Below are 26,267 nucleotides of genomic sequence, written 5' to 3' on the forward strand. Positions count from 1 at the left end.
TAGAGCTAATCAATGAATTTGGTAAAGTAGCAGGATACAAAATTAATGCACAGAAATCTCTTGCATTCCTAGACACTAATGATGAAAAATCTGAAAAGTGAAATTACCATTGCAACAAAAAGAATAAAATATCTAGGAAAAAAACCTACCTAAGGAGACAAAAGACCTGTATGCAGAAAATTATAAGACACTGATGAAAGAAATTAAAGATGATACAAATAGATGGAGAGATATACCATGTTCTTGGATTGGAAGAATCAACATTGTGAAAATGACGATACTACCCAAAGCAATCTACAGATTCAGTGCAGTCCCTATCAAACTACCAATGGCATTTTTCACAGAACTAGAACAAGAAATTTCACAATTTGTATGGAAACACAAAAGACCCCGAATAGCCAAAACAATCTTGAGAACGAAAAATGGAGCTGGAGGAATCAGGCTCCCTGACTTCAGACTATACTACAAAGCTACAGTAATCAAGACAGTATGGTACTGGCACAAAAACAGAAATATAGATCAGTGGAACAGGATAGAAAGCCCAGAGATAAACCCACGCACATATGGTCACCTTATCTTTGATAAAGGAGGCAAGCATATACAGTGGAGAAAAGACAGCCTGTTCAATAAGTGGTGCTGGGAAAACTGGACAGGTACATGGAAAAGAATGAAACTAGAACACTTCCTAACACCATACACAAAAATAAACTCAAAATGGATTAAAGACCTAAATGTAAGGCCAGACACTATCAGACTCTTAGAGGAAAACGTAGGCAGAACACTCTATGACATAAATCACAGCAAGATCCTTTTTGACCCACCTCCTAGAGAAATGGAAATAAAAACAAAAATAAACAAATGGGACCTAATGAAACTTAAAAGCTTTTGCACAGCAAAGGAAACCATAAACAAGACGAAAAGACAGCCCTCAGAATGGGAGAAAATATTTGCAAATGAAGCAAGTGACAAAGGATTAATCTCTAAAATTTACAAGCAGCTCATGCAGCTCAATAACAAAAAAACAAACAAACCAATCCAAAAATGGGCAGAAGACCTAAATAGACATTTCTCCAAAGAAGATATACAGATTGCCAGCAAACACATGAAAGAATGCTCAACATCATTAATCATTAGAGAAATGCAAATCAAAACTACAATGAGATATCATCTCACACCAGTCAGAATGGCCATCATCAAAAAATCTAGAAACATAAATGCTGGAGAGGGTGTGGAGAAAAGGGAACCCTCTTGCACTGTTGGTGGGAATGTAAATTGATACAGCCACTATGGAGAACAGTATGGAGGTTCCTTAAAAAACTAAAAATAGAACTACCATACGACCCAGCAATCCCACTACTGGGCATATACCCTGAGAAAACCATAATTCAAAAACAGTCATGTACCAAAATGTTCATTGCAGCTCTATTTACAATAGCCAGGACATGGAAGCAACCTAAGTGTCCATCATCGAATGAATGGATAAAGAAGATGTGGCACATACATACAATGGAATGTTACTCAGCCATAAAAAGAAATGAAATTGAGTTATTTGCAGTGAGGTGGATGGAGTTAGAGTCTGTCATACAGAGTGAAGTAAGTCAGAAAGAGAAAAACAAATACAGTATGCTAACATATATATGGAATCTAAGGGGAAAAAAAAGTCATGAAGAACCTAGTGGCAAGATGGGAATAAAGACACAGACCTACTAGAGAATGGACTTGAGGATATGGGGAGGGGAAAAGGTAAGCTGTGACAAAGTAAGAGAGTGGCATGGACATATATACACTACCAAACGTAAAATAGATAGCTAGTGGGAAGCAACCGCATAGCACAGGGAGATCAGCCCTGTGCTTTGTGACTACCTAGAGGGGTGGGATAGGGAGGGTGGGAGGGAGGGAGATGCAAGAGGGAAGAGATATGGGGATATATATATAGGTATAACTGATTCACTTCGTTATAAAGCAGAAACTGACACACCATTGTAAAGCAATTATACTGCAATAAAGATGTTAAAAAAAAAAAAGGTCTCTCTGAGGTTAGATTTGAGCTCAGTCTACCTGAATGACAAGATGATGCCAGTTAAATGGTGAGCAGGAGGAAGAGCAGTCCAGGCAGAGGGGAGAGCATGTGTAAAGGCCCTGAGGTAGACACAAATGTAGCCTATTGAATGACAAGAAACAAAGCCCACCTAGCTGGACTACAGTGACTGAAGGGTAGGTAGGAAACGAGGTGGGCAAGATCCTTTAGGGGCAGGGGTTGGCAAACGTGTCCTGTAAAGGGCCAGAGAGTAATATTTTAGGCTTTGAAGGCTGTATGGTGTCTGTCTCAGCTACTCAACTCCAGCGTGAAAGTCCCATAGACAATATGTGAATCAGTTGCCATGGCTGTGTTCCCACAAGACTTTATTCACAAAAGTGGGAGGTGCACTGAATTGGCCTGTGGGCTGTAGTTTGTGGACCCCTGCTATCGGGTCTTGTAGGACATGGTAAGGAGTTTGGATTTTAAAATCCAATTGGCAATCTTGTAGGATTTGAAAGCAAGAAAGTGACATGATCTGTCCTGTTGCGTGGACAACGGCTCCTCAGTGAGCGAGAGCCAGCCAGCTCTTTGTAGGTCCTTTCGCATAGTCTGTGACAGTCACCTTTGGCTCCTTGTCATTTACCACACATACTTTGCATTTCTCCATCTCCGAACCTTTGCTCACACTGTTGCCTCTGCCTGGAATTCTCTTTCACTCCCAGGAGATGACACAGCTCAAACGCCTCCTCCTTTTGCCCTCTTCTTTTCTATCAGCACCACTCTTCCGTCTGCTTAACATGGGGTACCTCTGTTACAGCACTTGTTTCAGTCAGCCTTGTAATAATGATATTGTTATAAGAGCTACCATTTAGAGAATGTTAGTGATGTATGGGACACTGTTTTAAAATCTTTAGACACATTTTCTTGTTTAATCCTTGCAGTGACTCTGTGTGGGGTCTGTCATCCCCATTTTCCAGGTGATCGAACTGCGGTTCATAGGGCCGCATAACTTGACTGAGTTCAAACAGCTAGAAAGGAGATGAGGTCAGATTGGAACCCAGCTCTCCTGGATTGCAAAGTCCTTAGGGATTACGCTCTAGTTGTGTCTGTCTCCCCCACTAGTCTGTGAGCTCCTTGAGGGCAGGGCCGTGTCTAATTCATGTCTATGCCCTGTGCTTAGCACAGTGCCTGGCAGATAATAACTGCTCTGAGAAATGTTTATTACCTTGACTTGGCCTCCAGTACTGTTCCGTCTGAGAATTACAAATGTGCTGTCTTCAAGACCACTAGATGTCACTTGAGATACACAAATGTGATTAGAGTTTAATCTGGCTAAGAAGATATTAAACAGCTTCTGGCCATCTTAACAAGGAAGAAATGAGCGTTTCTTTGAATTCTGAATCTGGTCATGGCCATCTGTTTTCAAATCTTTGGCCCTGATTCACTTGCCTTCCACATAAGGTCGTGCATCATTTTCCTCCCTTCGGCGTTACTGGGCTGCTCCTGCTACAGCTTCTCACATTGCTATTTTTTCTGTGTTGTCTGTAGTAGTGACCTTAATCGATAAACATTTGAGCACCTATTGTGTGTCAGGTACTGTGCTAGACTCTGGGGATACGGAGATGAATTGGGACATGGCCTTTACCCTCAAGGAGCTCACAGTCTTTCTGGGGAGACTGATAGGTAAATAACTATACTGTGCTAAGTATTATAATAAAGGAATCTAGAAAGTGCTGTAAAAGCACAGAGGAAAAATGATCCCGCCTGAAGGGGCCATAGAATGGTTCCTTTGGAACTTGAAAAAGGAGGAGAAAAATAAAAATAAGGGGCAGTACATTTCCGATAGAGGGAACACCATGAGCAGAGGCGTGGAGGCTCAGGAGAGGACAGGATTTGGGGAGAGGAGCAGTCGGGTCTGGCTAACAGCGGGTATGTGGGCGAGGATGAGGGGAAAGCTAGGCTGGAGTGGCGGGGGAGGCTAGTTTGTAGAGTCTTGCATGCCACACAAAGGACTTTAGACTTGACCCTCTGGGTTGCAAGCTGCTCTCAGAGTCTTTTGTCCAGGGAACAAGCCAGTGAGTTAGTTCTCTGCTTTAGATGGCTAACTCTAGGGGAGAGCCTGGCAGCTGGGCAACCTTACAGCCAGTTGCTCCAGACCCCACGAGTCGGAATGAGGCCCGAGCTTGAGCAGTTGGAAAGGAGAGAAGACCTGAGAAACGGTTTAGAGGAAGAATGAGCAGAGTTGGTGAGTGCTCATGCTGAGGGGGTAGAGGAGTCAAAGAGAGCTTCTTCATAATGAAGCTGTTCCCTGGGATACGGAAAGCAGATAAAAAAGAATTCTGAAGAACCAAGGCTGATGTCTATCCATTAGCCTATGGGAAAGCCCCTGTAATTGGACCCTCTCTGCAGTCATCATAAGAGGATGTTGCCGTGAGAGCCGAGAGGTCCGAAAACATGCAGCTCCCTCCTGGAACTGCATTGGGCCAGCCTTGTTTTTGGAACTACCTTGTAGTTCTTATTCAGCCACTGGGGCAATGCTGCTTTCCCTGACTCCTGCTTATAGTGGACTTAGAGAAGAAAAAGTTCTTTTTCTGAAACTGGTAAGTGGGATTGGATTGCAGGAAGAGAATATTAGTAGACCCTGCTTGCCTTAGGGTCCAAGCTGCTGCTAAGGAGAGTGGCGGGAGCCAAAAGTCTACATCACCAGCCATCGAGAAGCACGAAAATATTAACCATTGCATAGCTTCTGCGTTGAGAAAAGTAGTTGCCTGACAGTGCCCATATGTGAATAGACAATAGACAATTTTTCTTTTGACTTCAAGATCTCATTTTCCTTTTGTGTTTCTCCTTTAGGGTTGGTGTTGATTCAGACCAAGAACATTTGGTAAATATGCATTTGTGTTGTCTCTGGCATTTCTGTCAAATGTGCAGTCGCTTGGAAAGAAAACAAATCTACTGTAGACTTCATGTCACTATTATTTAGATCCTGTCCTATTTGCATCAGCTTTTAACTGACATCATTCCTGGCTTTTCTCACTGCTCGATAGAGACAAAACTGAAATTTAGGCAGCGTGTGGTTATCAAGGGTGACAGCTCTCCTATCTTTGGGCCAACCTGGGCTTTGGCCACAGACGAGAGCAGTCCCTTAAGTGCTCCAGGGTTTTCAAGTGACTGCTCTGGCACAGGGAGCCTTTTTCCACTTTGGTTTGCGCATGAAGGCTTGTCTCTGATGTAAGCCCCACTCCAGCTGCTCTTCCTGTGTAACTTTCAAATTGGATGACCAGCAGCTGCCCTTGAGAACTGCCCAGAAGCGTTGGACTCTTCAGCCAGTCTTCCCTGCCTGTTCAGGAGAATGCGCCTTACCCCGTGCCTCAGCCTTGCCCGTGTTTCCTTGCTTACTTCCATGTGTCACTTTCTCAGTTGTTCCTCTGAACCTGAACCTGGTAGACTGAGTGCAGTGTAACTCAGTGCCTTCCCTAGACTGACCACCCTTTTCTGGTATTTTCCCGCCACTTGTTAATGCTTTCTGAGCACCACTGACTATGTGCCTCTGCCCTAGACATGAGATGGGGAATCACGGAAATGAGGCTTTTGAAGATGGAAAGCATGTCTTTAAAAACACAGTTCTTTTTCTTGTCTGAAACAAGCCCTGGTTTATTTGTCTTCAGAGTGCAGTTTAAAAAAATTTTTTTATCAGGTTCATTTCCTGAATGCTAATTTTGCTAGCTATTGAGTGCTGAGTGTGTACGTGACATAGTAAGTACTTGCCTCTTTTGTGGTCAGAACCTTAAAGTATAATTTCATGGGCTTGAAATATTTGTACAACAAGGCTGGATAAATTCCCATGATGGCGAGCCGCTGGGGTAGTTTCCAAGGGGTAATAGCTCCTCAGTGCCTCCACCCCCACGGCCAAACAAGAAGAGTTACCACACAGGTCCCCGAACAAATGCTTGATCACCATCTGCATAAGTCTCCTCCTGCTATGTCCCCTCTGTCACCACAGAGGACAAATGGAAATGGAGTGACAGGGAGAGAGCCAGGTTAGGTGAGTAGCAGCTGTGACATCCAGAAAAAAAATATCATTTTTACCTTGCCCTCAAAACCGTATGGATGCCTTGGCTCAGTATATTGTTTACTCAGTATTTTGAGTGTCCACTGGGAAGCCCAGAGGAAGATTTTAGTAACCACGGAGCATGTGGGAGTTGGGTGTACAGGTGCTCATGTGGTGAGAGGATCGTGTGAGATTTACAGATTCGTCGCTCTTCAAAAAGCAGAGACATACAAACCAGTGCCTCCTGATGTGAAAGGAAATATGGGTGATTCTCCGCTCTTGTAAGCCCATACAGTGTTCTCAAACATTTTTATATTGTCTATGTTTTGATACACGTTGAGAGGAAGATTCATTTATTTCGAAGATCAGGAAGAACAGGAACCAAAACCCAGAATCTAAACTCCGTACTCTTCGAAAATCCCGGATACATAGAACATTCATGCTGGAAAGAGCCTTCGAGTAACATTGTATACATGAAAAAACTCCGCTGGAGAGAGGGAAAGGGAGTTGCCCAACTAGTTCATGTCAGAGCCGAGACGAACCAGGTGGCCTAACCGCGCCACTGCTGACCGACCGCATCCTATTACACATAAGGACCCAGTTTATGTTTTGGGGGAGCTGTTTTTGAAGAGGCCTGGTTGCTGTGTTACTTTTCCCTCCTACCCAGTCAGGCTTAACATGGAATTTCCCTACTTACTTAGATTTTGCTAGTGTTCTAAGAACATAGTAGCAACTTTGAAAATGCCAGTTAACTTTGGGACCCATGACAACTCCCAAAGATCAGGATGTTGATGGGATGTTTTCTACTTAAGGTGCAGTTCACGTGGGTGTAAGCCTTTCAGATTTAGGGGGTGGCTTATCCCACACTGATTTTTTTAAATGCCAGTATATTCATAAATCAGTAAGCAGCCTGAGTAATAGAAGTGTTCAGAAAAACACTTCAATTTCTTATTCCCAAGCCGCAGTGTACAAGCTATTAAATTTCTCATGTTACCCATGTTGGAGAGTATCTCGTATGTGGTAGGCTATGTTCCTGATTCTACAAAGAAATGACTCTTAAATAAATGTGTTTTTATCTTTGTGTATGTATTGATTTATTATCTCCTTGCAGGGTATTCCTGAAAGTGAAAGAAGAACTACCAAAGCAGAGAGTGCCTGGCTTTTCCGGATATGGTATAACTTTGATCATAAGTATCCTTAACTGAGAAAAAAAATGGTAGTATGGACATGGACAACTAGAGTTTAATGGAACAACGGTTTTGACCACTCTCTTCCTGAACTGGCATGTAAAACCTGCCTTTGGTCTTCCCTTTCCCCTTCAGTGTAGTGGAGGTTACCAGAGGAAACCCACACAGATGAATCCTCTGAAAACCCATGGAACCAGTAAGGACTGGTTATTGCAGAAGCTTGCTGTGGCAGGGACTCAGGATCCCTTATGATAGACTTGTTTTGATATATAGGTTTATTTTTAATATTTTAATAATTTTAATATTTATTGTTCTTTAGCTAACTGAGTGAATGCCGCAAAAGGGATTTGTTGGTGCTTGTCAGTGTACTTGTTAGAGTAAAAGAGGAAAGACTGCCTTAGGGAAAAACATGAGAATGAGAAACTCAGTGATGCTAGGTACCGCAGTAGTCAGCGATGTCTTTTTTTCTCTGACCTTTCCACAGACTGGGAGATTCTCCTCTCCATTCAGAATGCCAGTGCTTCATTGTTTACCAGATTTCTTTCTTGTCCTATCGTAACAGTCTTCTTCATAGCTATACTTTGGGTCGGGTTATATATAATAACCTGTTTAAATCATGCCTTTTAAAAAACATTTTATCACTCACTATTTATTAAAATTAATTTCTTATTTGAAAGTTGAACTAGGAAAAGGGACCATGGCGTTCTTTCTGGCTGAGACTTATCAGTAAGGGAATCAAAACCTGGTTTATGTTCCATTGAAGCAAATTTGGGACAACCATGTAAAATGTTTTTCCCTTGCTTTTGACTTTCTGATCAAAACCTTCTATGTTTAAGAAAAATGCGCTTGACAATTATCATTTGAAGCTACTATTTACTATATTCTGTTTGCTAGATTTTTACATTCACTTTTTGCGAGGACTCAAAATTAATATATGGAAACATGAATGCTCACTTATCTATGGTATTAAGACTCCTATTAGAGGGAGAGAGATCCTGGCTCCTTAAAATTGTTTAATGATTATGTCATTACTTTTGGCTCCATTATCAGCATTTTGGGTATAAGCCACTCCCATATCTCTTGGGATTTTTTCAGCCCTCTGATTTAACAAAAATTGTTTAGTTTTTCCTTCATAAATGTTTTGTATATTTTCTGCATAATATACAAAAGAATTACATGATCCTAATGTAGAGAAGGAGTAGAATAATATTTTTTTATATTCTTATAGAAGTGACCACCAAGAATTGTTTGACTCAGTACTACTAGACTAAGACTTGGTAATTTTAATACCTAGTGCCCTAGTAGAATTAATCATTCATCATTCTAGATTTCAGTTCCTTTGTGCAGTCAGTTTGTTCATTTGTTATAATTGAGATATAACTTAAATACAGTAATGTATACAAATCTTAAGGGTACGGCTTAATGAATTTTGACTTACGTATACACCTGTGTGCCTGCCACCCATATAAAGATATGTAGAACATTTCAAGTACCCCAGAAGGCTCCCTGTGTTCCCTGCAGTCAGTAATGCCTTCCCTGAAGGCCTACCCTATCCCAGCCAAAAGGGCGGCCACTGTTCTGATTTCTTGCAACATGGATTAGTTTTACCTATTTCTGATCTTCATATAAATGGAATTATATATTATGTATGACTTTTTGTTTTGCTTCTTTCAGTCAACATTGTGTAACTTATCTATATTGTTGCCTGTACCAGTAATTCATTCTTTATCATTGCTGTGTAGTGTTCCATAAATAGTATGAATACACTACAGGGTTTTGGTTTTTGGGGGTTTTCTTTTCTTTTCTTTTTTTTTTTTGGTCAAGGATATCTCAGAAACTATTGTTGATAAACATTTAGGTTGTTTCCTGCTTTTGATGACTATAAAGCTAAACGTTTGTACATCTTTTTTATTTTTTAATAATCTTTTAATTAATTTTTTTATTTATGACTGCGTTGGGTCTTTGTTGCTGCACGCGGGCTTTCTGTAGTTGCGGCGAGCAGGGGCTGCTCTTTGTTGTGGTGCACGGGCTTCTCACTGCGGTGGCTTCTCTTGTTGCAGAACATGGGCTCTAGGCACACGGAATCAGTAGTTGCAGCACGTGGGCTCAGTAGTTGTGGCTTGCGGGCTCTAGAGCATAGGCTCAGTAGTTGTGGCGCACGGGCTTAGTTGCTCCACGGCATGTGGGATCTTCCCCGACCAGGGCTTGAACCCGTGTCCCCTGCACTGGCAGGCGGATTCTTAACCACTGCGCCACCAGGGAATTCCCTGTTTGTACATCTTTTGATGAACATAGGCACTCATTTCTCTTGGGTATATACCTAGGAGTGGAATTTGGAGCAAGTGTATGTTTAGCTTTAATAGATATTGCCAACCCTTTTTCCAGAGTGGCTGTAACCAATTTACACTTCCACCAGCAAGTTAAGTTGTTCCACATCTCCTCCAAAACTTGGTATTTGTCAGCCTGTGAAATTTTAGCCATTTCAGTGGGTGTGTGGTGATATCTCATGTGGTTTAATTTGCATTCCTCTGATGACCAGTGAGGTTTCCTTTCGTATGTTTATTGGCCATTTTGATATCCTCTTTTATGAAGTGTGTCTGTTCGGTTCTTTTGCTCACTATTTAATTGAACTGTCTTATCTTTTTTTTATTTACTTGTAGTTCTTTCTACATTCCTGAATTGAGTTCTTTGTTAGTTATATGTATTGTGACTATCTTCTCCCAATCTATAGCTCATCTTTTCATTTTTGTAATCCTGTGTTTTGAGGAACAGAAATTCTTCATTTTAATGAAGTTTATTTCATTAATCTTTTCTTTTATGGTTAGTGCTTTTTGTGTCTTAAGAGATCTTTTATATCCCAAGGTCATGAAGATATTTTCCTATGTTTTCTTCTAAACATATGATTGTCTTAACTATCACATTTAAGTCTTTGATCCATTACAAATTAATTTTTGTGTATAGTGTGAGGTGTGGGTCAAGACCTATTTTTTCCCATGAGTATTCAGTTGACCCAGCACCGTTTATTGGAAATGCCATCCTTAACCCACCGTATTGCAGTGGAACTTTTGTTGTAAATCATTTGGCCATATAAGTTGGGGGGCTCTTGTTTCCAGACCGTCTTTTCTGTTTGTCTATTTTTACATCAATACCACACTCTCTTAATTATTGTACTTTTTAATAAGTCTTGCTATCCAATAGGAGAAATTCTACAGGTTTGTCATTCTTTAGTATTGCTTTAGCTATTTTAGGTCCATGGCATTGTCATCTAAATTTTAGAAACAACTTGTCATTTTCCATACACACATGCACACTCACTCACACACACACACACACAAACCTGCTGGCAAAGTATTGAATTTGTATTAAATCTGTGGATGAATTTGGAGAGAACTGACGTTTTAACAATATTGAGTCTTCCAATCCATGAACACGGTATATCCCTCCATTTATTTAGATCTTCTTTAACTTCTCTCATTAATGTTTTATAGTTTTTAGTGACAGGTCTTGCACATCTTTCATTATATTTATCTCTAAATATTTGGTATTTTTGGTGCTATTGTAAATGGTATGTATTTCATTTTATTTTATTTTCTACATTTTTGCCCTTAATATATAGGTATACAATTGGATTTTTTATATATTGACCTTGTGTCCAGAAATCTTGTTAAGTTCACTTACATTTCTAATAGTTTTTAGATTCTATTTTCTATGCATATAACCAAGTGAATAATAATGTTTTATTTTTTCTTGTCCAATACCTTGTATTTTTTTTATGTCTTATTATATTGGCTGGACATTCCCAGTACAATGTTAAATATAAGTGATGATAGTGGGCATTCTTGTCTTATTCCTGACCTAAGGGGGAAGTTTTTCAATATTTCACCATTGAGTATGATGTTAGCTGTCAGTTTTTGAGATATCCTTGATCAATGCAAGAAAATTCCTTTCTATTTCTAGTCTGCTAAGAGTTCTTATCATAAATAGGTATTGAATATTATTAGACGCTTTTTCTACATCAACTGAGATGATCGTGTATTTATTTTTTTCTCCTTTAGTGTGTTATCTTGCTGATTTTCATCAATTGTTTGAATGTTAAGCCAATCTTACATTGCTGGAACAAATCCCACTTGATTATGATATTATTCATTGTGTATGTCACTAGATTTAATTTGCTAATATTTTGTGTCTGATTTTTGTGTCTTTTTATGAGAGGTATTGGCTCGTGATTTTTTTTTTCTTGTAATGTGCTTGTCAAGTTTCTATAGGAAGATTGTGCTAGTTTTAGAAAACGGGTAGGGAAGAATTTTTCTCTTTTTCTGTTTTTCTGGAGGAGTTTGTGTAAGATTGGTGTTATTTCCTAAGTGCTGGGAAGATTTTAACCAGTGAAGCCTTCTGGGCCTGGAACTTTTTGTATGAAAAGGTTTTTAGTTTCTTTAATAAATACAAGACTATTCAGATTTTCTTTTGTCAATATTTGGTAAGTTTTAGTTTTTAGGGAATTTGTTCTTATAGAGTTAAATACCAAGACTTATTAGCCTCAGTACTAGCCTGTTAAGTACCGCTAAACTACGATCTGGTACTTTCTGTACTTAATGCACTAGTAGAATTCATCATTCCAGATTTTCAGTGGTTTTGTGTGGCAAGATGTTTTGTGAACTATGCAAGTGTGTTTATATGAAGTACTTTAATCTTAGAGTTTATAAATATGTGAATTTATGTAAATTTCTTTGGCCTCCTCATTTTTAATTGAGAACAACCTTAAGTTGTAATTTTAGAAAGTAGCGAATATGTATGTGTCCTTCTCCCTTTTTCTGCTTTTTCTCATGATTCCCTCTTTTTTTCTTCTGAGTATCAAATATATTGTTGCATCTGTTTTTATTTTTATTTTTGGAGAATAGATGAATACTGAAATAAGAGTCTATGACAGAGGACCTCATGATGCATACTTTTTAAAAATGTTTTTAGAATTGAGTTTCCTTTGATACTAAAGTTTCAACTCATTGAAGAGGCCAGCTGAATCTACAATAAATAATTAAAACCATTTTTATTACTATATTCTACTACTGGACTATTTAATCTCTTTTTAGGCTCTTACCATTCTTTACTTTCTTCCGTGTCTCCTTCAGCACTAAATTGAGAGTGATTTTGTCTTCCTTTTGGCTTTAGTAAAATCAGAAAGGCAATATGATGTAGTGGAAAGGGCATAGGATTTGGAATCAAACCAATCTGGGTTCGAGTATTGGTCCTCCGTTTACTTAATTGTGTGACTTTAGGCAGATCATTGACTTATATGAGCCTGAGTTTCCATATTTGTAAAACAGAGATAATAATAAAATCTCCCTCCCGTTGCATAATAGGGTCATGAAATGGGACAACATTTGCTATCTGAATTGGTAGGTACACTGTGACAGTGATTGTTATCAAACAGATTGTTCTTTTAAATTGGTAAAGAAAGGAATGAAGCTCTTCCTTAACTGGCACAGCTATCTGAAGCCTCTGCTGACGCACAGTGGGCCTCCTCTTACGACAACCCTCCCTGCCTGCTGTGGACCCGTTGCGAGATGCCTAACCAGCCCCCAGGCTTATGAGGTAAGTTGGTTTTATCCAGAACCTAAGTTCTTCATTAAGTTAAATTTAAAATTATCTGCGCTATGGATGGGTTACTGGTTTTTTGTTTTGTTTTGCTTTGCTTGCGTTTAAGGTATAAAATCCACAAGCAGGAATATAAACATATTTTGCTCAGCCAGAAAATGCACTGAAATCTATAAATATAATTCACAGCCTTTGAGCCGTCATTTGAAAAAAGATATAGAATAGCATCTCATCTTACTGTCAGTGATTTTAGTAAATAATTCTATTTCCCTGCTGGTTTTCATTTATTTGCAGCATGTGGCCTGAGCTTAGTACTAACTGCGTATATTGTAATCTATAAATCAGGGTCGTCACGGTCATGTGGAGAGGATTACTAAAACATTTTTTGATGCCCCTAAAGTGCAACAGATGCTCTTTTATTTCGGGTATTAGGGAAAGTTTATCTACCTGTGTTCCGTATCGCTGGGAGGCATGGATATATCTAGATATAATCTAGATTCCATATTTTTTCCTTAGCTGCCAACATAAGATTAGTGATTCAGCAGATATTGCCACAAAGAAAGAAATGACAAATGCTAACCAGTTTTTATTTTAAAATATGAACATTTAATTTTTCAAGTTCTTTTTTAAAAGCCTTTACTTCTAACCCAACCCTTCAAAAATAATCTGATGCATCAAATAAAGTGCCCATGTTAACAAAACCCACCAATTTTGACTACTCTGATGCAACACCTTGAGTTGAGAGATGAGGCTGTGGTAAAGCAGTGTAGACGTGCACCCTCCAGTTCCCTATGACCGCCTCCGTGGTGTTTTAGAGCAGATCCCACAGAGAATGGATGGGGAAGAGGGGTCTTAGCAGGGGTGGCACCTGGGTCAGGGAGGAGTACCCTGCAGCGTTGTGTTACGTTGAGTCAGTGCACAGTTCCGACAGACTACTGGTGGGGTGGGGGGAACACCCCGTGTCTTGTCCCTCCCTCCCACTTCACCCAGGCTCCCGTATCAAGCACGGCCCCCATTCCCTCTTTACCCTGTTAGCCCATGTGGCTCTGTGCTGAGGGGTCAGCCAGCTTTGTCAGTTAAGTCAGTGAGGTCTGGCTCTGGGATTCCAAAGACCCACTCGCCATCACCAAAAGCCAGAAGAGTTCCACAATGCCTGTGTGTCCTGTGGATAGCAAAATACGGCATTGTTCTGTTCGTTTCCTTGGGCTCTCATGACAGAGTACCCCGAACTGAATGGCTTAACAACAGAAATTTACTGTTTCAAGTTCTGGAGGCTAGAAATCTGAGGTCAAGGTGCCAGTAGGGTTGGGTCCTTCCGAGGGCTCTCTCCAGCTTCTGGTGGTTTGCTGGCCATCTTTGGCATTCTTTGGCTTGAAGATGCATCACACAGATCTCTGTCTTCATCTGCACCTGGCATTCTCCCTGTGTGCACGTGTGTGTCTGTGTCTCCAAATTTCCCCTTTTTATAAGGACACCCACCAGTCATACTTGATCAGGGCCCACACCAAGGACCTCATCTTAATGTGATCACCTGCAAAGACTCTATTTCCAGATAAGGTCACATTCACAGGTACTGGGAGTTAGGATTTCACATCTCTTGGGGGGTGTGTGCGGGGGGTGGTGGATACCATGTAACCCGTAACAACCATAAAACTTAATTTTTTAATTTTATTTTTTGCTATGTTAACTACTTATTAAATTATAAAAGTAGCATGCTTGCAGCCAGATAGTCAAACAGTATGGAATGTACAAAGTGAAAAATAAAAGTCGCTCTCTTTCTCCCACCTCCATCCCCCAGAGGCAGTCTTTATTAAGGGTTTTGGATACTCCCTGATATAGTTTATCTACACAAACTTATATGTGTATATATATGTGTATATATAGCTTTCTTTGTTATTGTTTTACACAAATGGGATCATAATAAGAGTGTTGTCCTGCTACTTGCTTTTTTCACTTAATGATACAGCATGGATACGTTTCTAAGAGTCCATTTTTGGCCAAGATTGATTTAGTTAGTCTCCTATGGCTAGACCTTTACATTGTTCCTCCTTTTGTGTTTTTGTTATTACAAACAGTGTTTACAGTGAATATCCTTGTGTATATAAATTTACCCAAGAATATAAAGTTTTAAAGAATAGATTTTAAAGGTTAAGTTGCTGGGTCAAAAGGCATATGCATTTTAAAATTTGGTAGATATTGCCCCAAACCTGAAACTTAATAAAGGCATTAGAAGGTGCTGAAGAGCCCCTGCTGACGAGTGAAGGTGCCACAGAGCTTTGAGTATTGCTGAATTAAGCGATAGACACGCTTGTTAGACTTAACTGTTATAACTGGATTGGGCAGGAAGGGATTATGGCTGGTTGGTGGAATGGGTTTGTTTGGTTTTTAATTCACATGTCTTTGTCTTTGAGTATTTAGGCAAATTTCTAGCAACAGCAAATTTTTTTAAAGTTTAAAAATTTTTGTCCAATCGTGCCCTCAGTCTATTTGACCATCTTAGACAAATTTAAAGATTTTAAACACGCACAGGATAGGAGAGCTGAGTGTAGGATGTTTCTGTCAGCTCTACTTCCCTCAAGGAGTATTAGTCACAGACTTTTTTTTGCTAGATCAATATGAGTATTTAGAATGATTCTTACTCTACATTTTAAAAAATGACTTTCTGATTTTTAAAAGTAATATGTACTCATTATAATAAAATTTCAGATAGTACAAAAACATAAGAAAATAAAAACCACTAGCAATTCTGTCATGCAGAGCTAACTATCATCATTTTGTTGAATACCTTCTAGACTTTCCTGTGCACATGTACACTTTTTAATTTGCCACAATGGCACTATATATGCTAGACATTTTTTCCCTTTTCTGGAACTTTATTTATTTATATTCTTTTTGGCCCCAAAGTTTCCATTAGAACCAAAGCCCATTGAGCTGGGTGACAAGTGTGTAGTGAGGGTTCAATATTTCTAGGTATTGTTGATACGGCAGTAAAAGCTTCATTTATATAAATCTGTTCAACAATCAATTGAACTTACATTTAGCGAATACTTTCTCTGTGCCCCCAAACTGTTAGGTGATTGAAGTACAGCGTACAAGGGACTTAGGGTCTAGTGCGGGGGGTGTGTGTGGCACAGACCACCACCTGAGCAGTTACGCAAAGGGGTAAGTGCCACTCTAGGGAGAAGACTAAGTACAGGACGCTAGGGGAGAACACAGGAGGACACCTAAGCTAGCCTTGGATGATCAAGGAAGACTTCTGGGAGAAAGTGACTTTTCAGCCAAGACCTCAGTGATAAGTAGGCGCTAGTTACATGAAGGGGAGAGGGGACAGGACATAAGAGAAAGCACGAGAAATTTGGGGCAGCTGTCAGCACTTCAGTCTTCGGGCACGCAGTGGGGCGAGTGGGGTCAGAGAAACAGATGGTGGTGGGAGATGAAGCTGAGGGGCCCAAGTCGCATGGTGTCTTTTAAGCCGAGGTGAGGACTTTCGACTTTATCCTGAGGGCAGGGAGTGGCCCCTAAAGCGTTTTAAATAGGGCATCCTTGAAAATTCTGCTATTGGAAATGTTTCTTGAATTTCATAACAATTCGCAAAACTTATTTTATTTGAATTTAGAACCAGGAACAGTTGAAAGATGATGACTCCGATCTTATTCTCAATGATGGTGATATTAGTTTGACGTATGGAGATTCTACTGTGAACACTGAATCAGCCTCGTCCGGTGCCCCTAGGAGATTTATGGGGAACAGTTCTGAAGATGCCCTGGATCGAGAACTTGCATTCGGGGACCACGAACTGGTCATTCGGGGAACACGCCTGGTTCTTCCTATGGATGACTCTGAACCCCCGTTAAATTTGTTAGATAATACAAGACACGGTCCAGCCTAAGCTTACTAATTACTCACTTAGTGATCTGTAAAATTTGCACATGTGATTGTGAAGAAATTCGTACTACCTAAAAAGTCCCAGTGCATGTCTCTGAATGTTTAAGCTGTATAAATGCTATTTATATGGCATCGAAAGACTATAAATACCCTGTACAAGGCAGATTGTGAACAAACTGTTATGTTTTATTGGCTGCACTATGTAGACCGGATCTGTTTTAGAAAGTTAATTTCAGTGATGTCGTGTGTCCAAGCTTTATGTCCCAGTTCAAGTATACAAGGTGACAGATTTACTCTTTCTTATATTTACCTGACACTTAACCGGAGTACCGAGTTCTCGTGATATGAATTAATTTTAAGGCAATGAATTTGTGGGAGGGGAGGGAGAGGAAGGAGGGAGTGCTAGCAGGAGAAGTTCCTTTGTCGGGAAACTTGTGTTGATTGCTGCTGCCTCTGTCGTGACCTTTTCCTTTCCTTTTTGTCCGGTGGCCTGTTGTGGTGCGAGAGGCCAGTGGCTTTGGATCTTGCCCCATTCAGATTGGGGAGTGAAGTGCGGGGGCCCTTTGCCCCCCTTGCCGTGAAAAGAACAGATTTGTTGGCTACAGTACACTGCTACTCGGAAAAGAAGGCTGCACATGACTTCCAAGACTTTGTTTCTTTTCTTCCACTCCAAGACCTGGGAAGGAGTCGCGCCATCCAGCCCACTTAGCCAAAGTACAGTTGTATATAGTTCAGAGCACTTGATTTCGATTTGGAGGGGCTGGGGCAGGCGGAGAGGGGGCAGAGGCCAGGAAGGGGAGTAAGGAGCATGGTGGTTTTGGAGAGCTCTCCCCCCAAATATGTAAATACTATATACCAGATAAGTTTAAATAAGAAATTCAATTGCTGCTTACTTTTTGAGTATGTACTTTATCTGTATAGCAAGCTTTGTGGTCAGAAGTTTTTATATCGATTTAAATCGCTGCTCATTAGCAGCCAAACAGGAGCAAAATGTAAAATTTTTGAACTTACTTGTGTCTAATTGTCATTCATTAGTCTGTAGTTGATATTAAAAGTTAATTTATGAATCCATGACCGTTCCACACTACACCACAGCCAGTCATGAGAGAAATACAGCGCTGCGGAGAGCTTGCTGTGAGGGCGGTTGCTCCTTTGTGTGCACCAGGTGTAGTTGTCTTCATGCTCGTGTGACTTTTTAATATGAAATACCTAAGCTGCCATGTTTGTTTTGTTTTTTTTACAGTTTTCAAGGAAGAGTACATAACATTGCCCGTTTCATATTCAGAGTATGAAAGTGGATTCTATTTTGTAAGCTGCAGATACCTAATGGTGCATTGAATGCTTAGCAGGGGGATCCTTTCCGACATTGATTCTGACCCGTCAAAGTTTCAGAAGAAAACTAGAAACTTCTGTGGGTTTTTTCCCCCTCAGGTCTGAGTAGCATTGCCTTAAATTGTACCCAATTCAAAAACGGATTTGTTTATGTGATGTTCAAATTGTCCAACACAAAATATCTTTGCAAACAAAATATGTACTTGTCTTCCCAAAGGTTTCCTCGCTGTGATGCAAACACTCCTTGCGATTTTGAGGGAATTCTACTGTTGGACCCTTGAGTGGCAGCTCTAACTGTTGGCATAGCCATTTGTTATGTAGTGGTAGCGACTTTCCTGCTATGCAGGAACCCCGTGAAGTGTGCATTTTCTACGATGTGTGCCTCTTCATGCAGTCAGTAATTTCTTGTTAATGTGTGTTTGAGGGGATTTGAACTTCAGCGTCATTTACGCACGAAGTCATTCACGTTGTAAAAGGTTATATAAGAAATTCACAACTACCTTTTTTATCCTGTCAAGTTACTGAGCTCACTTTATGAAAATGGCTGTAAATACTTAGCATGACAAATTCAGTCAGTAACTTGTCTGTTTCAGCATGCATAAGACTTTTTCTTAGGGAAACTGATAAAGCTTGAGTCAACTAAATCTGCCTTCGTACTTTATCAGAGGGGAACCAAGCCTGCTGCGCTTACATCAGCATCTGGAAGATTCTCCTCTCCTCTAATCTGCGTGCGCATCTCCAAGCAAAGAAGAAAAAAACAAACTCTGCTCATACATCTATTGGTTTGAGACACCTGAATGAACTTGGATGAGGTACAGTCTGAGTTCCCATCATGCACAAGTAGAACTGTTCTCGGACTTGTTTTTCTGTTCTTTGTGGACCCTCCTACACGTTTGAATGACTTGAACGTTGCATCTTTTCAAGTTATTTTTTAAGGTTCCTTGGCATTTTATCCTAGTTGTCTGTGTTTGGCAATGTGCTGTTAAAGTAATAGACTTTTAATCTTTTATGTATTTTTTGTTTTCCCTTGGAGTTCTTGGACAGATGTTATAGTGGTTTCTTTTAGGAAAATCTGTCATTAAAAAAATTATAGCCTTGCAAATAACCACTCACAGTGTTTGAGTCACAGTTTATTCTAGTGAGAAGTAAAGAGTGCTGACTTCATTTATTTTTCTACCTATATACCTACCGGGAAAGGGGGAAGACTGATGTTTTAAAAAGCAACAAACAGAAACCTAATGGAACGTAACTTACTGGGTGGCAAATTTTTGGTGCTTATGTGTGAGGCTGGATGTATTTGCTTATGGGACCATTTAAGAAATACGACTCAAAGCAGTCGAATTCTGTTATATTGATTTGTAGCCTGTTAGCTCAGTGGTGGATAATGTCATGAAAATGTTAGTTCCATTATATGGGGGGAGTAAATTCTCTATCCAGTTAGGTAGAAAGGCAGTTGCAAGTTGGGTTGAGAGCACGATCACACAAATAGTCCTTTTTCCAAGTTAAAGACAGGTCTTTCTCTTTGTACGTAAGAAGTTTTGTAGGTTGGGGTTTGCTGACAGCAACTTCGCCTAGTCCAGGATTGGCGCCAAGCACGCCATGATTGTCTTTGGGTGCCCCCCACCCCAGCTTCCTTGCTCACTGTCCAGTGAGAGACCCGGCTGGTGGCCTCCACACCACAGGCTTGTTTCTTGAACAAACTCACGTTTTCTAATTCACAAATAAAACCCTGCGTTAGATTGGAGCAAGTCTATTGGTTTACCTGACTCAGTGCACAGGTGTAAGGAGATGAAAATGTAGATGTCTTGACTTAATCAGAAAGTCCTTGCTAGGAAGTACTGCACACAGGTGATGCAGCATTGAGGTATGAGACTTGAAATAAACTGGGAATGATAAAAATAGTAGTTCTCATTTTTTTGAGCCCCCTTAGATCCAGGCAGTGTATATAGGAGGTGTTCTTTGCATCCACATTTTAATCTAATCTTAATCATGCTTTGTGTTATTCTCCTTTCACAGATGAGGGAACTCAGGTGGAGGGAAGTTGGCACACTGCTAGTAAGTGACAGATCCAGGATTCAAATCCAAAGTCTAGATTTGTTACCTGCTACTCTTCCAGCTCCAGTAGCACGCGATGGGCTAGTCCATCTTGAGTATAACTAGAAGGGTGATGAAAGGAGTTGCAGACGTCCATCCTGCTGCCCATCCACCACCTGCTTGTCATCAGGCCAGGATAGGGCATGAAGTCTCAGCTCTGTCCTTCCGTTTGCTGCACTGTTTTTTTTTTTTTTTAAATTTATTTATTTATTTATTTGTGGATGTGTTGGGTCTTAGTTTCTGTGCAAGGGCTTTCTCCAGTTGCGGCGAGCGGGGCCCACTCTTCATCGCGGTGCACGGGCCTTTCACTGTCGCGGCCTCTCTTGTTGCGGAGCACAGGCTCCAGACGCGCAGGCTCAGTAGTTGTGGCTCACGGGCCTAGCCGCTCCGCGGCATGTGGGATCTTCCCGGACCGGGACACGAACCCGTGTCCCCTGCATTGGCAGGCGGATTTCTAACCACTGCGCCACCAGGGAAGCCCTGCTGCACTGTTGGCTGCCAGACACAAGTTCCCCTGGTTGGGAAGTTTCTCGAATTCTTAGTGAAGTGCCCTCCTGTATCTCTTTGAGCCCATGGATGAGGCAACCTGGCTAGTGCCATGCCTTCACACACTGCCTTCCAACATTTTCACCAAGGGGCCCACCTTTTATGGCAGACCGCGAGGTCCTGAACAATGGCTCTGCACCCGCAGAGTTTGGTGTAGTAGAAAAAACCCAGGGTTTGGAGTTACACAGACCTGGGTTCAAATCTAGACTCTACTGCTGGCTTATTGTGTAACGTCGACCACTTACATGTTGCTGAGCCTTCAGCAATTTCTTAGTTGTAAAGTTAATTCATTCAAGAAATATTTGCATACTTGCTTTGTGCCCCACGCGATGGCTATAGCAGCAAATAACAGCAGTTCCTGCTCTCACAGAGCATATTCTACAGGGGATGCCAACAGCCATCTCACGGCATTGTTGGGGATCATTCAGGCAAGAAAGACTGAGTGCCTTCGGGTAGGGGAATATCTACCTCAAATAACCATCAAATAACATCAAATACAATCATCACATGATGGAAAAATACAGGAGGCTCTGAGAGGGGACTGTAATTTGGTGATAGGGGGATAGGGAAGCTTTTCCTGACGACGGGATATTTAAGGTTAGACCACAGAGTAACCGGAGGGTCAAGCAGATGACAGGCGGCGGGGGGGTGAGGATGAGGAACATTCCAGGCAGAGGGAACAGTGACAGCCTCCACCTGTAACTGATCTTCGACACAACATTCACTCAATCAAATAGTTATGGAGTGACAAACGTACCAGGTACTGCGCTATTTACATATAGAGAGGAATAAAATGGATGCCGGCCACCCTCTTAGTACTCACACATTAGTGTGCAAGGCAGGAAGTACCCAACAGTCCTAACGAGGAGCACCTTGAACCCAAGCCTGCCCCTGCAACTTCGTCCCTCCAGCCCTCTCCCACCGCCCCTCTGAGGCAAGTCCACGGCCCTCTTCTGGGTCGCAGCCTTCAGACATTGGAGAAGAAGAGCTGGTGTGTCTTCCTTGAGTCTTTCCGCCCCCATGCTGACAACCCCATCGCCTCCCTGTCTTTCAGACACGCGCCGGAAGTCCACTGTTCTGGACATCTTTATGAATGCACCTGAGAGCACATTGGCTGTTTGTTTCAGTGGCCTCGTCTCCCTCATCTTACGGCGTCACCAGAAAGCCTGAGCCGGCACCCTGCCATCACGGAGCTTCCAGTTGCGGAAGGCCAACCATAAATAGACAAATACGCACATCAAGTAATTATAGAGACAGGGATAAGTACCAAACAGGAAACGGCATAGAGGGTACTGGGTGCGAGGCGGTGGCGGCCCGGTGGCCGTGGAAGGGCTCATCGAGGAGGCCTTGCTCAGGAGGTGACACTAAAACCAAGGCTTGAAGGAACTGCCCAGGCAGAGGACAGCGAGGAGTGGTGGGAAGGTCTGCTTTAGGGTAGACGCTCAATGAATGTTTGTCGAAAAGGAGCGAAACGTCCTCCTGCCCTTTACTGAGTTGGATTTGGAAGGCCAGCATGGTGGAGTGGGAAGACAGAGAGGCCGGAGGCCAGCCCTGCCTGCCGCTGGGCATGCTGAGGAAGCTGCTTAAGCCTCTCTGAGGCTGTTTCTTCCTTTATAAGATGATGACAGGTGACGGATCCCGTAAACCTTTATTGAGCTACTGTCATGTGCCAGCCCTGTGGTAGGTACTGGAGTATGGTTCCAGCCCCAAGTAGCTGCCAGGCCTGTTTGAGGGATCAGATGAAGTGATGTACCTTGAAACGTTTTGACCGGGATTCAGAAGGCTCTTGACATTGAGCTTGAGTATTCTGTCAGGTTTTGCTGATGAGGTGCTATATGAATAAATTATGGAAAACTCTCTGCAGGCCGTGCTTCTACTGTGGGTGACTTTCCTTCAGAATCTCCAGTTCAGCAAGTTGGAGGTTTCCCAAGCCGTTGCCATGGTGAAGGCTGAACTCTGAGAACCGGCTTAGCCGGGGCTGTCATTGCTGGAGCCTGAACTCCATGAGACCTGATAGTTTCTGGACAATTCTGTCTGCTGAGTGAAAGAGCCCCTCTCCTTTACCAGGCACCCGTACTGCCAGTGCAGCCTGGGAGCCCTGCCCCTGGTGTCCTGCTCGTTTTAAACTTGCTGCTGTCCAATGGGCGTGGGATCCCACCCAAGAGATGCAGCTTAGCTGTGCAAGTTCTTTCTTTCGCCGTGATGGAAAAACGCATTGAAAGCTCTGTGAGCGCTTCTTGGAAACAAGGTTTAATTTCTCCAGATTTGTTGGAACTGAGGTTGTTCACTGTGTGTTTAAATACTAATCCTACCAAAATGGCTTGAGAAGTATTCAGTTCTTGGTTGCTTGGGGAGTCACAAGGCTTTATTGCATGATTTTTTTCTTTTGTTCGCTTGAATTTCCTATACAGCTGTGTTCCCATGTGGACTAGGCAAAAAGCATGTGAGCTGTTTTTTCATCTGAAAAATCTGGAAGACTTCTGTCAGATCATGGAAGCTGACTGTTTTTCCAATCTGAGAGCCGGTTTAGTGTGAGAAAGCAAGATAATGGCGATAGGACCCCCTGATTGTGCTACAAAATTGGTTTTTTAACACTTTCTTGAGACCAACAATCAAAGCTCCCTTTTCTAAGGGGAACCAAGAAGTTGCTATTTAAACATTCCAGCCAACCAATATTTTACTTCCTAACTTCCAGGCAGCAAACACTGAGCACCTCACAGGGTCTGAGCCCTGGACCAGGCACGAGGAACACAGAGGTGACTTAAATCATGGTTTTGATCTAAAGGCAGCTGCAGCCAATTAGGTAAAAACATTGCAATCATGTGAAAAGCATTAGAAAGTGACCGCTATATGGGATTCAGGGCCCTTACCCATTACTGCTTATGGTGGGCAGAATAATGAACCCTAAAGATGTCCACACCCTAATGCCTGGAACCTGTGAATAGTGACATGGCAAAGAGAATTACAGTTGTAGATGGAATTACGGTTGCTAGTCAGCTGACCTGGAGATGGGAAGATTATCCTGGATTATCCAGGTGGGCCCAGTCCAATCACACGGGCCCACAACATTGGAGAACATTTCCTGGCTGTGTTCAGAAAAAGAGGTGGCCAACAGAAGCAGGGGCAGACAGATGCTACATTCCTGGCTTTGAAGAGAGAGGAAGGCGGTCTCTAGAAGCTGGAAAAGGCAAGGAAGCAGAGTCTTCCCCCAGAGCCCCTGGAAGGAAGGCAGCCCTGCCAACACCTTGATTTTAGCCCATTGAAGTTGTGTCAGACTTCTGACCTACAGAACCATAAGATGACAAGTGCAGGTTGTTTCAAGGCACTATGTTTGTGGTAATTTGCTATAGCAGCAGTAGGTAACTAACACATTGCCTTGGAGGGAGAGGGTATTTTGTCTCTTATTATTTAGTTTTGAATGTCTGCTCTGTGTCAGGCACTGTGCATGGTGTTGCGGGTACAGAACTGAACAAGATCCAGAGTCCACCGTCCAGTGAGGGAGACTAGAAAGTACACAGACAACATGGCACCGGGATGGAGGAAAGTCCAGATGATAAATGCCCAGCTGGGAGAGGGGTCAGGAGGCTGGGGAATGCCCTGCCATTTCTGTGACTTTAGCCTAGCTTTCACGGACACTTCCACGTTACTCACTGGTGTAAGGGATTTTCCCAGGCCTCCACGCCCACTATCTGACCAGGGAGTGGCAGTGTGTGGAAGACATGACCATATTTGGGTTCTAGAAGGATCACTCTCATTGTGGCTGCAGTGGGAAGGATGGCTTTTCCGGACAGAGGAGGAGCGAACACAGGGATGATGGTTCAGGTGAAAGAGGGCGTGGCCTGGACTATAGAAACGTCAGGGGGAATGGAGTGGAGGGAACAAACGCAGGAGACGTGTCGTCAATAGACTCAACAGGACTGGGAGACTAAATGCGGTGAATGAGTGAGGGGGTGAGGTGGGTTACGATGATTCCCAGCGATCTGGGTTGGGCAAATGGGTGTGTGGAATGGTAGTACTGCAATTTTAGAGAATACCTTTTATGACAAAGACGTTCAGAGATGTAGGCAGGAAAGGTGCAAATCTAAATTTGCCTCTGGAAGGTGAGGGGAGATGGAACCCAAGCAGGAAAAGAGGGGTGAGAGAAAGGAACTCAGGGCTCCAAACGAGAAAGTTGGGAGAGGATGAGAGGATGCAAGCTTGGAAAACACCAGAACTTGCAATCCATTCTCCCATTATGACCAAAGAACATCTGGAGCTTTCTGCTTGGGGTGGTGTCTGGGGAAAATAATTGCCTTAACCAAAGTACAATAGATGGAGGAAAAAGTAAATGATTTTCCCTCACAAAAAACAGAATGCTTCCGAAGTTCTCAGGGAATGATGGGTGGTATTACTAGGAAACTTTAAAAAGTGCATCACTCTGGATTTCGGTGTATCCTCCACTGGTCTGGCCAGGAGAATGAAAATATATGTTGTGGGCACTCTAAAATGCAGTTCTTAGCATTTTCTGGGAGGGTCAAGGGCCAAAGAATGAATCCTGGATCTCGAAAGGAAGCCTCGGCTAGTTGGCCAGACCATTTCTGGTTCTGGGGAGGTTTACGTGCGAGCAAGGAGACTGCTTCACTTTGTGCTTTTCCCCAAAGGCTGTTGCAGGAGTTCTCTAGCAAATCCAGTGTAGCGTCCAAAGCCCTCTGGTATGCTGTCCTCAAGCACTGTGTGCCATTCGCTTGCTGAAACCGTCGGTGCCGGAGCTGCAGTCTTTGTGGACATTTGAGCCAAATAGCAACTGTGGGGACAGAGTTCATCAAAAAATGCAGAGAGATTCAAACTTTTTAAAAATTGATTTTTGCCCCAAGAGAAGGACACCAGCAATTGACAGTATAACTGACAAAAGAAAGCATAGAGGCCTATATTAAGATGAAGGAAACATCTGGTTTTTGTTTTCTTAACTTTTATTAATTCATCTGAGGTGTGAGTCATCAGCTCACCCAGCCAATGTTTCCAAAATGAAGTCTTCGTTGCCTCCGGAGTTGTTGGGAAAAGTCAGTTCAGAACTACCTTGAGAAAAAGATGATCCACAGAGAGCTGTTATTTAAAAAAAAAAAAGTAACGTTGATCCCGATAGGTAGTTCCTAAAATTGCTTTTATGTTAACTTATGATTACATTCCTTCCTCAGCAGGATTTTATTCCCCCCATCCAGAGATTGTAGGACTGATGTGCTGATCTAAAAGTGTATATTAAACTCAGAAGCTCACAAAGTATGCCCTTAACCTATACAGAAAACTTCATTGGCTTACCTTAGTCCTTCCCTGTAGATGGCGGGGTTAGATGTATAGCCCCTGGGGACACTAGGAAGGAAAAAAGTCTCCTCTCCCTCTCCCCAAGGTTTTCTTCAGCCGACACCAATCCCACCCCAAAAGGGGGCTCAGATGGAGACACCAATGAGAGAAGAAGATTACTTACTGGAGTGAGACCCTACCACCATCTGGGTTAGTGATGCTGCATTCTCACCCACTCCTCTTGATGACTAACATTACGTTTTCAAGACAGCTGGTCAGAGTT

At 42.1% G+C, this 26,267-nt stretch overlaps 1 protein-coding gene across 2 annotated transcripts in view; it reads left to right on the plus strand.

Annotated features, from left to right (window-relative positions):
- The window catches only part of SLC9A6 (solute carrier family 9 member A6), a 54,619-nt gene extending 35,447 nt beyond the window's left edge, over window positions 1-19,172 (plus strand). The window contains exons 13-17 of one of the 2 annotated variants that reach the window (XM_082445477.1): window positions 3,614-3,703; window positions 4,874-4,904; window positions 7,183-7,262; window positions 12,742-12,847; window positions 16,467-19,172. In XM_082445477.1, coding sequence (XP_082301603.1) covers window positions 3,614-3,703; window positions 4,874-4,904; window positions 7,183-7,262; window positions 12,742-12,847; window positions 16,467-16,739 — 580 coding nt within the window. In that variant the 3' untranslated portion in view covers window positions 16,740-19,172. The remainder of the gene's footprint in view (window positions 1-3,613; window positions 3,704-4,873; window positions 4,905-7,182; window positions 7,263-12,741; window positions 12,848-16,466) is intronic. The other variant, XM_082445476.1, reaches the window with a different exon arrangement.
- Window positions 19,173-26,267: the final 7,095 nt, after the last annotated feature.

This window comes from Balaenoptera physalus (genome assembly GCF_965194825.1).
Source record: "Balaenoptera physalus genome assembly, chromosome: X".
NCBI classification, from domain to species: domain Eukaryota; kingdom Metazoa; phylum Chordata; class Mammalia; order Artiodactyla; family Balaenopteridae; genus Balaenoptera; species Balaenoptera physalus.